Consider the following 12,143-nt stretch of genomic DNA (forward strand, 5'->3'; position numbering starts at 1 on the left):
GGCTCCCGCACCCGCGGCACCCCTCTGCCATGCCGTGGGCTCTCAGGTGTGCTGGGTCCGGAAGCTTCAGTACTGGCAAGGTCTGCAGCAAGGAGGAACGGGGGGCAGGTCTGGGTCGAGTGGGTCAGAGACGCAGAGAACAGAATCCACTCCAGCCAATGTAAACACAAAGGGGTTTATTGAGAGGTCAGAGGCAGCGGGGAGGGCAGTGAGACTCTGGACCCAGCTTCCGGGAAAGAGGACTACAGAAACCATGCCAGGCTCCTGCGTTTGCCGGGAGCTGCCACAAATCCAGAACATTCCATCTCTGCCACAGTCTGCCAAAGCAGCCCTGGCTTCTCCCCAGGTAACTCAGTCCGGGATCAACGTCTCCTGTAAATGCATCTGTCGAGAGCCCGCGGCAAGGGAGCCCGGGGAGCAGGTGCAGGAAAGCCGGCAGGGCTGAGGCCGGCGCACAGCGCCCACCGAGCCGTCTCCGGTGCTCGTGACCGGGACCCAGCTCCACCGCTCAGACGCCCTCGCACCCCAGCCTCGACTTGGCTGATGCCCCAGCGTTCTGCTGACCCTCTGGGAGGAGCTGACCCCCTGCAGCCCCGCACTGGGGCGTCTGCATGCACACTCCTTAGACCGCCTGCGGAATCCAAGCCGCCACAGGGCGGAGCCAGAAGCCCTGTGCTGTGCAGCCCCTGCTCTCAACTGCCTGACTCCCCTCCCCTGCTGCCCGCAGCCACCTTCCATTAAGAAAAGCACACCCGAGGGGCGCCCGGGTGGCTCGGTCGGCTGAGCGTCCGACTTCGGCTCAGGTCTTGATCTTACGGTTCGTGGGTTCCAGCCCCGCGTCAGGCTCCATGCTGGGAGCCTGCTTTGGATTCTGTGTCCCCCCGTCTCTCTGCCCCTCCCCTGCTTGCACTCTGTCTCTCTCTCAAAAATAAATAAAGAACATTTTTTTAAATTTTTAAAAAAAGAGGAAAATACACCTGGGTTTACCCAATCGCGTGTCCAATTTAAAACCATCATCCACCCTCACTGCAGGCCAACCTGGGGACTTAGCGCCCCATGGCGGGAGGCGGCCCCCGGTTCCAGGGCTTTAGAACAGAGTCTACAAGAGGAGCCCCCAGTCCCAGCCGCGCAGGAACCCTGGCGGTGCACGTCCTGTCCTCCCCATGGAGCCCAGCTGGGGGCGCCCTCCACGCAGGGGTCTTCTGCCCAGGAGCCCACCCACCAGGGACAGCCCCCGAGTGTCCAGATGGCCCATCCCCACCACTGGGCCACCCAAGGGAGCGACCCCAAAGCCCAAAGTGGAGGCAGGCTGGGGCACCAGGAGGCCACGAGTTATCAGGCATCCCCTCCTAGGGTCAGGTTGGGGGTGGGACTCTGGGCTCCACGAGGCACATCCACGGTGAGGCTGGGGACCAAGGGAGCAGGAAGCCTCCCCCAGCCCAACCAGAGCAGCTGGGCAGGGAGACCAGGCTCCCCGAAGGGTTCCATGAGCCTCTCACGGCCCCTCGTCACCCCTCTGGCCCTCAGGCCTCCCTAGAAGCCAGACCCCTTCCACCAACCCCCGTGGGAAGGAAGGGCGGCCCCATCACCACCCTGAGCTAGGGTGGCTGCTCCAACCTCCTGCCCCATGGGGAGCCCTGGAGTCACCCTGCCCTGACCCCCAGACCTTGTGACATGTTACCTCCGACGGTAAACGGGCTTCACAGACTGGAATGTGTATGTGCATGAAGAGCTTTGAAGGTCCCTTGTTTGGGGATCACAGTGAGAGCCAAGGGCCACCCACGTTCCATAAGGCTATGACCCCACTACCCCTGAGACTGGCCAGCCAAGATACCCCCTTTGTCGCGTACCTGACACTGTCACCACGGATTCTCCCTGGGAGGCCAGCTAGACCCTGCCCCGCCCCGGCAGGTTTAAGACGGAAGTAAATGCCCACTGGTGCAGGGCTGGGGCCGCTCAGCCGTGGGGCCCTTGGGGGCCTCCAGCGGGACGCACTCACACGTGGCAGCGAGGAAGGGGGTGGGCCCTGGCAGGGTGTCGTTAAGGGGTCCCTCAAGGGGAAGGGAAAGAGGGAAGACGATGATTGTAGCCCGGGAGAGCAGAGGGCTCCCGGGGACCAGGGGGGGAGCTTCGTGGTCCCGGAGTTTAGGGACCCGGTGGTCTTCCTTGGAGGGAGGCGTGCGCTCTGGGACACCCCCTGAAGGGCAAGGTCCCGGAAAGGCCAGGAAGGCCTGGCAGCCGGACTCTGGCTCAGGGTAAGAGGGAGAGACCTTCTGGTGTGTCCAGGGTCCTCAAAAAGGGCAAGGAGGGAAGGAGCCCCCATGCCCTGCGCACTCCCTGAAGAGCCACGTTTGGGTGGAATCCAGGCTCTCTGGGCTCATTCTGGCGTAAGAGGAAATGTCGAGTTCCCTGGCAGGGGACAGGCCCCCACAAAGCCAAGGCCTCCCTCACAGCACGGAGGCGTACCCACAGGACCCCGGCACGCTGCCCCCACACCTGTAGCGGGTCACCTCCATCGGGCAAACCCACAGGTGGTGAGCTCCTCGGGTGGTGGCCCCCCTCTCCCCACCACATGCACCCTGGGCGGGTGGGGCCCCTGCCCGGCTGGTCAGCCAGCAGCAGCACCTACCTTCGTCCCTGGGAGTGTCAGGCTGTGGGAGGCGGCCCTGGGCCCTGCCCCCATCCCTGCACACCTGATCTGGACAGGGGGCAGAGAAGTGGGGGGTTTGGGTGCGGGAGGGTATTTGGAAGCTGACAGCTGTTTCTTTTTAATGCACCATAACTGAAAAAATCATGACCTCATTTGGACGAGCCTTTTGGGTCTCAGCCGGGGAATCTGAATCTCTGAATCAACACTCAGATAGGATCCCGTGTTCGTGTCCCATGTCAGATCATGTGACGCTTTCCGGGTACAGACCACCCTCTATTTTAATCCTTTCCAAGCATCTCCTCGATGAAACTTGTACCCTTTATACCTCAAGTTCATGAGCAATGTGTCCCAATTTTGTCTCCCCCCCCCCAAATATTTGAAGCAATTTAAAAATAAATACTCATACAAAAGACATCAAAAAATAAAACTGGGAAGACAGATCACAGTTACACAGGTGGAGGTAATGTCTGCCCCGAACATAAAGTTGTACAGGAATTAGCTCTGAGATTCCTGGTGGCAAAGGTGGAGAGAGAGGCAGAGAGACAGAGAGAGGAAGGGACAGACTTCCTGTTGCTGGAGAAAGGTAGCATCCCGTTGACTGGCCTTGAGACACCAAATCTCAGTCCTCCTGTCCTGGAGAAGGACCTGCTTTAGGCATCAGTGAGTAGAAAAGCAAGGCACAGTATCGACCCAGGATGACGGGCCTTCCCCCAAACCAGGCTCGGACAGTGGCGGGACAGAGGGCAGGGACGCACCGGTCTGGCTGCGGACACTGCCCTCCTTGATGATCCACTCTGGACCTTTTTCGGGCTTCTGTCCATGGTTTTCTCGGGTTTTGATTTTTACGATTTTTCCCCCTCTCCCCGGAGTGAAATTTCAGTACAAACGTTACTCTTAACAAACATTCTGAGAATAAACAAAGCTGTTCAAAGGTTAGTTTGAACTACGCTTTTTCACTTACCTCTCGAGAAAAACCTGGTCTCTACTACTTTGCTCTGGAAAGAGTCCTGTGGTCGGATGTGCTCAGGAACCACTACTCGGGGGCAGGGCAACCCAGTTCTGCGGTGTAGGACTCTGCCTCCAACAGACCAGTCGGCACCCCACCCTCTGCGGGCTGACCTCACGCTCCCGGGCGCGAGCCCATTCTTCTCTGAACGCTGTTCACACCCTACGGACGCCACGGGGAAGCGGCCAGCTGAGTGCAAGGGACATGGAACGTCACGACAGGCGGCCCGGTGTTAAGTCCCGACTGGGTTGTTTCCCAACTGTGTCGTGGCGGGCGATGCCGTTTCTCCAAGCTTTGGTTTCCTGGCCCGTCAAGCGGGCCCGACGGTAACATGTTGGACTTGAAAGGCGGCGTGGTGACTAAAACACAACACGAGAGAGGGTTCTGGAAGGGTGGGGTGCTGCACAGAAGGGCTGTGGGGACCCGCCGCTCAGGGGTCTTGCAAGCAGGGGTCAGTCACCATCCTCTACAAAAGTGCTAGGGGACAGGCGGGCAGTCCGGCCAGCGGGCACTAGGGCGCAGGGCCGACGGGGTCCTTGGACGCGGGGGCGCTGGGCAGGGACTTCAGGTACTCCAGGTGCTTCCTGGCGTCCTCCTGATTCTGGCGCACGTAGTACACGACGTAGGTGATCACCATGGCGAACCAGCCGAACATGGTGACCAGCATGGCCACGTCGGTGGTCTTGTGGTGGGTGCTGCAGAAGCTGACGCCGGAGTCGAGCGCCTGGATGAGCGGCTTGCCCACGTACTCGTCCCGCACGGCCGTGTGGCAGGCGATCTCGTCCACCGACTCGGGGTCCAGCTTCAGCTCCCACAGCGCCTCCTGCAGCGCACACTCGCAGTGCAGGGGGTTGTGGGACAGGCGGATCTTGGCGCTGAGCTTGCCCAGGGCATCCTTGGGAATCCTGCGGATGCGGTTATGAGACAGGTCCAGCAGCCGCAGGCCCCCGGCCAGGCCCGAGAAGGCAGCGGGGCCGATGGTCTCGATGGTGTTCTGGGACAAGTCCAGCTCTCTCAGCTGGTTCAGGTGCTGGAAGGCCCCGTTGGGGATGTGGGCGATCTTGTTGGCATCAAGCTTCAGGAGCACGGCGTCGGCAGGGATGTCCTTGGGGATCTCCTGCAGGCCCCTCGCGCTGCAGTGGACGGCCACGGCCCCAGCGTGGTCAGGGCACTGGCAGCCCTGTGGGCAGGAAGCGCCCAAGCGCAGGCAGAAGAGGAGGAGGAGGCAAGACCCTCCCGTGGGGCCCGGTGGGGCTGAGGGGCTCTGCTTGCCCACGGGGCCCATGCTGACCACGCCTGGGGACACACGACAGCGTCCGCTCACTCAGTGCCGCAGAGCTGCGTTTTTCCCCACTCCCCCGGCCGCCGCTGTGCAAGCGACCATCGGACACACACATGAACTCTCGTTCCTCGCGTGCCAGGAAAAGCGGGGTTCTGTCAGTTCTAAAAGAGAGCAGCAAGCAGCATCAGTGACCGTGCTCCAGCGGGGAACCCCGGAGCGCTCTGACTTTGGGGGGCATGTCACGGGCACACTGAAGCATCTGACCAGCGGGGGTCTCTGTAACTTATTTCCAGGGATTCCCAACGCCACCCAGACGAGCAAGGACAGGTCGTGCCGACCGCTGGCTGGGTCCAGGAACCCTGGACACACCCACTGCACACCTAGGGGACCAGGGGCTTGCCCGGCCCGGCGAGGGTCCACCGCCCCCCAGCTGCTCAAGGCTGGAAACCGAGAGGACCGGGCTGCAGGGTTCTCTTAAGAAACCGTAATGCAGGGCGGCCGGATGAGCCACCGACTGGCGGCGCTCCCTCTGACAGCCCTCGGGGAAGTGTAGTAAGAGCTAAAGGTCCTCTTTGTCAGCCCCGACAGGACGGAGCACGCGGCAGCGGGGGCGGCGCCTTTTTATTTCAGTTGTGTTAGAGAAAGAAGGAAACCGAGAACAGAAAAGCCAAGCCCTGGGCGCGCGGCCGCGCTGGGGCGTGGAGTGGCGGCGCCGCGCGCCGGGCCTGGCGGGCGGGGCCCGGACCCCGCGACCCCCGCGACCCCCGGGGCGGGGGCTTTACCTGCGCGGCCGCCTCCGGACACCGTTCTGCGCGACGCTCCCGGCCGCTCGAGCCCGACCCGAGCCACACCCGGGTGCGGAGGCGACCCCGGGCCTGCGCCCACCTCTGCGGCCGCTCGGGACGCGCGCGGCTCTGCCTGCGGCTCCGCGAGGCGGGGCCTGGGGCGGGGGCGGGGCCTGAGGACGAGGGGCAGGGCCTGTGGGCGGGGCTGCAAGGGAGAGACGGGGTGGGGCCTGTGGGCGAGGCCTGCGGTGGGGGAGGAGCTGCAAGGGCAGGAAGGCGTGGAGCCGGGGGTGGGGCGGGGCTGGAGGCGGGGCTGTAAGGAGAGGTGGGGCGGGGCCTGGGTGCGGCGAGGGGGCGGGGCTGTGAGGCACAATGGGGCGGGGCCTGGGCGGAGTCTTGGATGGGGCGGGTTGGGGGCGGGGCTGTACTGCATCGTGGGGTGGGGTCTCGGGCGGGGTCTGAGGCCGTGGTGGGGCGGGGCGGGCCTTAAGGCGGAATCTGGGTTGAGGCGGGGATTGAGGCGGAGGAGGGGCGGAGCAGGGCTCGGACGGAGTCCGCAGAGGGGTGGGGCCAGGGCAAAGAGGGGCCTGTGGGACAGGGGCGGGCCCTGGGCGGAGTCTGGGGTCTGTTGGGGGGAGGTGGCACCGTTAGACCGGAGGTGGGGCGGGGTCTCGGAGGCTGTGGGCGGGGCTGAGGGCGGGCCGTAGGGCCGCAGACCCAGTCCCTGCCCTGCCGCCCGGCTCTGAGGCTGGGGGCGGTGGGTGTCGGGCGGAGACCGAAAAAGCGGTGCTTTTTCCCGCAGGTCCGCTGCCCGCGGCCCCCGAGGCTGGTTAGTGAGGTTGGGTCTCCGCCCGGCTGGGTCCTGCCCCAGCCCCCACCCTCCCAGGTCCTGGCGAGGGAATGTGGGGGTGGGGTCTAGCGTTTAAGCTGGATCAGAGCCCTCTCCAGGGTTTCAAAAGCATCTTTATTGTGGCGTAACGACACACGTATTTGCATTCGCTGTGTTTGACACCTGCATGCACGCGTGAAGCCATCACCACGAATAATGCAGTAAATAGCCCAGAGTTTCCCCTTTCCCTCCAGCCCCCTCCCCAGGCAAGTACCTGCTGAGCCCAGTCCATGAGCTCGCGCTTGCTGGAACTTGTATAGGCGGAGTCTAGCTCATTTCTCTCTGCACTCCTGGTACTGCAGCAGTCGATGGTTATTCCTTTGTAGGAGCACGTAATATGAATGTGCCATGCTGTATATGCCCACGTATGTCTCTTACCCATCTTGAGTTAGTTTGGGTACATGGCGTGAGATATAATTCAAGTCTGTTTTTTTCTGCGTGTGGATATTCAGTTTCCAGGGCTGTTTGTTGAAGTAACCGTCCCTTCTCAGCTGAGGTGCCTGTGACCCTCTGTTGAATATCAGTGGTCCTAGATGTGTGTGAGTCTCCTTCCGTGCTCTCTGCCTTCCATTGGTCTGTTTGCCTATTTTTATGCCAATTGTCCAAGCTGTCTTTATTGCTGTGGCTTTATAACAGTTCTTTTTTTTAATGTTTATTTTTGAGAGAGATAGAGACAGGGCACAAGCAGGGGAGGGACAGAGAGACAGGTTAGACACATAATCCAAAGCAGGCTCCAGGCTCCAAGCTGTCAGCACAGAGCCCAATGCTGGGCTCAAACACATGAAGTTGGACGCTTAACCAACTGAGCCACCCAGGCGCCCCTTTATAATGATTCTTGAATCAGGTAGTGTAAATCTCCCAGCTTTGTTCCTTCATATTCTTTTGGTCATCTAGATCTTTTGCACTCCCTCATGAATTTTAGAACCAACGTACCAACTTCCACCAAAAAAACCTATTGCGTTTTGTTTGGGATTCCACTGAATCCATAGATCAGTTTGAGAGAATTAATATCTTGACAATATTGAGTCTTTCAGTCCATGAACATGGTATATCTTCTCATTTATTTAGAACTTCTTTTGTTTCTTTCAGTTGTGTTTTGTAGTTTTTGGTTTGCGTATCTTGCACATCTCTTGTCATACTTATTTCTGATAGTTTTATGTTATTGTAAATGGTATCTTTATTCTAATTTCTGTTTGTTACATGATAGTATACAGAAATAAAAGTGATTTTTGTATACCAAACTTAACTTTGCTAAAATCACTTATTAGTTCCATTAACTTTTTCATACATATCTTAGGATTTTCTACATATACAATCATGTTATCTGTAAATAAAAAGAGTATTCTTTCTTTCCAGTCTGCGTGCCTTTTACTTCAATCTGTGCCTAATTGCTTTGGCTAGAGCCTCTAGTTCAGTACTAATAGGAGGACTGAGAGCAGATATCTTTGTCCATCCTGATCTTAGGGGGAAAGCAGTCAGTCTGTTAGGAATAACGTTGGTGGTAGATCTTTTGAAGCTGTTCATATCAATTAGAGGAAGTTTCCTTTGTGAAAATAGAGGAAACCTCTTGAAAATGGAGTCAGGATGTACCGAAGGGGTACTTTCACACATGTATCGCTCCTTGAAGCCTGCATCACCAGCAGGAAGAAGGAAGATAATTATCTTGTGAGGGAGGACATTTTTCCGATAGGAATTTAATCTCCTTTTAAGAAAAGGAAGGAAGATCCCTCCCTGCCCCAGCAACAACACACCTACCACCACTTCCTGCCAATCAGGAAATGTCACAACCTCGAACTCTTGTTCTTCTCCAATAAACTCCTGTTCAACACAACCCTCCCCAAGTTCCTCCTGCAACCTAATAAAAGCTGACCTTTCCTTTGTCTCTTCGGACTTGCATGTGGCTCACTGTAGTTTGCTGTATTCCAAATTGCAATTCCTCTGCGCTTCCTGAATAAACTCATTTTGCCAGTAAAATAACTGGCTATTTTTAAGGTTGATACCTTCTATTTCTAGTTTGCTGAGCATTTTTATCAGGAAGCGTTTTGGATGTTGTCAAATAAATGTCTTTTCTTCACCCATTGAGAACCTTTTTTTAAAATTGGTATGTTTATATGGAAGATTATATTAACAGATTTTCAAGTGTCAAGTGTTAACCTTATGCCCTTGGAATAAATCCCACTTGGCTATGATGTATCACCATTTTTGTATGCTGTTGAATTATTTAATAGAGATAGAGCTGCTGAGGTTATTTTTTTTTTTCCTTCACGGAATGTTGGTACTTCATCTCTCTCGAGGAATTGTCTGTTTCATCTGAATTAATTGATCAGCATAAAGCTACTCATAATGCTCCCTAGTTATCTTTTCAATACAGAGTATGAAGTGATGTCAATCCATTCCTGATACGGGTAGTTTGCATCAGCTTTCTTTTCTTTTACTCATCAGTCAGTCAGGATAGAAGTTTATCAATTTTATTGACATTTTCAAAGAACCCATTTTTAGTTGCATTGATTTCTTTTTTTTTTTTTTTTCTGTTTTCTTTCCCAATTGACATCCATTCTGATCTTTTGCTTACATGGGTTTAATTTCCTCTTCAATTTTTTGTTGTTGTTGTTGTTGTTTCTTACGGTGAAAGTTGAGCTCACTGGTTTGAGACTTTTCTTCTTCTCTAGTACAGGCATTTTGGTGCTATACATTTTCCTCCAAGTCCTGCTTTAGCTACATCTCAGGATTTTGTAATGAAATTCACTAAGTTTGAAACACTTTCTAATTTACCCTTTGATTCCTTTTTTGACTCACGGACTTAGAAGTGTTTTCTTTTGTTTCCAGATATTTGGGGATTTTCTGAAGATCTTTCTGGTTTTGATTATTCATTTAAATCCATCCTCAGAGAGCACACTCTGTATCCTTTGGGTCCTTTTAAATTTGTTGAGGTTCATTTATGGCCCAAAAAGTGGGCTGTGTTAATAATTGTTATATGTGTATTTAAATGTGTTCTATGGTTGCTCAGTGGAATGTTCTAGAAGTGTCGATGAGGTCAAGTCTGCTGATAGTGTGAATCTAGTATTTTACATTATTGCTGATTTTCTATTTGTTTTATTAATTACTGAGAGAGGGGTGTTGATGTCTCTGTGACTGTAGATTTGTCTGCTTTCCTTCAGTTCTACCAGTTTTTGCTTCTTGCATTTGAAGTCCTATATTCAGATTAATATGTATTTATTATAAATTGACCCTTTATCATTATGAAATAACCCTCTTTACCCCGAGATTTTTTGCCTTGACCTCGGTTTTGTCTGACACCAGCATAGTCACCATGGCCTCCTTGCGATTAGGTCAGCACAAGGGTCTGCTTCCATTGTCCCGCTTCCTTCGGGGTTTCTATTGCACCAAAGTGTCTTTCTCACTGCATTTGTTAACTACAAAGGGAAAAATAATGGTTTTACGGTAGAGAAGCCTGGCAGAAGCCACCCTACCTATGTGACCAAGGTTAACATCATCGGTAATAAGTCAAGCCGGCGTCACTCAGCCCTTGATGTGATGGACCCAGAAACACACAACATCGCTTCTGTGACGTTCTTGCCAAAAATGCATAATCTCACTGCACTGGTGAGAACACTTCAGACACACCCAAACTGAAAGACATGTTACAAGGTGACTGGTCTGTGAACTTCGTAAAAGACAGGAGGAAAAGACCACAGAGTGAGAAGAGCTAACTGCCATGCGGGTCCTGGGTCGGACAGGGACGTGGGGGAGGGCAGAACAGAATCAGGCCACAGCGTTTCCCGGCGGTGGTGTCCGGGCTGTGAGAACCCACACTCGGTGCTCGGGCTCTAGCCTGTCTTCCTCTGCTCTGCTCCCTTCTCCTCTCCCCCTGCCTCTGTTGGCAGTGAGTGTTATGATTGCGTCTTCCGTCCTGAGTTGACCCCAGCTGTAACTCTCTGCCACGTTACTTCAGTGGCTGCTCAGGGTGTCACGTCCAGCTGTCGCTGCTTACCTCGGTGGTCCCTCGGGCCACGTTTGGCCACGTCACGTGCAGTGGGTGCTGCGTTGCTGACACGGCATATATGTCCTCATGTGTAGGAGCCCCACAACACGGGATTATTTCTGCTGTGAGCAGCCAGCTCTCTTTTAAAGAGATTAAAATCTTTAAAGATTAAAGAGGCTTGAAGCTGCCAGCATGTTAGCGTATGGCAAATCAAAGAGAGGCTGGAAGGGAGCCCCAAGTTAAGGAATATCTTAATGTTTAAATTAAGCAAATTAAACGGGGTTACTACCAAAAAGTACGGTGCCGATGCAGGGGGATCCACAGACATTAAGCAGAGTGGGAGGGTCCAGACACTGTGAACTCACGCTGTGTGGTTCTGCTTAGGGAACGTTCTAGTAGGGATGGGGCGGGGCGGGGGGGGAGGGGTTGCTCCCGGGCTGCATGATCTGGATCTGGAGCTCAGTGCTGGTTGTTACCATAAGTAAAAACACATCGGGCTGCTCATAGTTAAGATTTGCCCAGATGACGAAGCGTATTCTGCCCCGATAACAGAAAACAGTAACGTGCCACCCAGGTTTGCGCTTCAGGGATGGTCACAGGTGTCAGTGGTTCTGCATCAGTGGACAGACGGATGGACGGATTCAAGGCGCTCGTGTAAAGCTGTGTGGGTGAGCGGTCTTCCTGGTCGCAAGCTGCCCTCACAGGAGGCTCTGGCTGCCGGCCAGGCCCGGGCCACAGAGCCCTGAGAGAGTCTGGCTCTCTGTCCACTCCGGACCACCAGCCCGTGCTCTCAAAACACCAGAAACCTTCTAATGCTATCCTGGCCACGTGGACCGCCCTCTGTAGCTGCCCTTCCGACTGTAATTGGGCTCAGGGCTGATTAGCTCACCCATTTATCCACCCAGAGTCCAGGCTTCCTGTCCCCAGGGATGCCAGGCAGCTGTGCCAGCCGGCTAATTGCTTCCCCATCAGGAAGGTGGTTTTGCTGGGCGAGTCTGAGAGCATCTCTCCGGGGACCAGCACGGAAGAGCCGAGCTCCCGGCAGCCGCGGGAGCCAGGACGAAACCAGGCCAAGGAGTGAAACATCTCGGTGAGGCCAGAGTGCCGCTCTGCTGTCTCGACCCCCTTGCTGGCCCAGGCTCAGCCCTCTCTGCCCCGGCCTCCAGGCCGCCCCAGGAGGCCCCAGCTCCTGCCCTGGCCCAGCCAGGGGACGCCCAGACAGAACCCCAGCTGGCTCACAGGAGGGGCTGCGGCCGCATCAAGGGAGGGGGCTGCGGGCTGCTGGTGGGGGACCCGAACAGGCAGGGCCAGGGGGCCAGCGGCCCTCCGAGAGCCCGGCCGGTGGATGGATTGCCACATTTTGTCTGCTTTGTCTGGACTGTCTTTTCCAAGAACCAATTTTTTAATGTATTCATCACACCGTTGCTTTATTTTTTCCTCCTCCGTAAACCCTGACTTTGTTGGCCCCTGCATTTATGTCGTAGCCGTTTCTTGAGTTTCTTAAGTTATAACCCTAGATAATTCACTCTCAGTCTTCCAAGTGCAGCTA

General features: G+C 55.4%; 1 protein-coding gene across 1 annotated transcript; it reads right to left on the reverse strand.

Annotated features, from left to right (window-relative positions):
- Positions 1–2,910: 2,910 nt before the first annotated feature.
- LRRC3 (leucine rich repeat containing 3) lies at positions 2,911–5,876 on the reverse strand. Its single transcript, XM_027041461.2, has 2 exons — positions 5,721–5,876; positions 2,911–5,099 (listed from the first exon to the last, which is right to left on the reverse strand). The coding sequence occupies exon 2, from the start codon at positions 4,939–4,941 to the stop codon at positions 4,168–4,170; it is 774 nt and encodes a 257-aa protein (XP_026897262.1). The 5' UTR covers positions 4,942–5,099; positions 5,721–5,876; the 3' UTR covers positions 2,911–4,167.
- Between the last annotated feature and the right edge of the window lie 6,267 nt (positions 5,877–12,143).

Source organism: Acinonyx jubatus, chromosome C2 (genome assembly GCF_027475565.1).
Source record: "Acinonyx jubatus isolate Ajub_Pintada_27869175 chromosome C2, VMU_Ajub_asm_v1.0, whole genome shotgun sequence".
Taxonomy (NCBI): Eukaryota; Metazoa; Chordata; class Mammalia; order Carnivora; family Felidae; genus Acinonyx; species Acinonyx jubatus.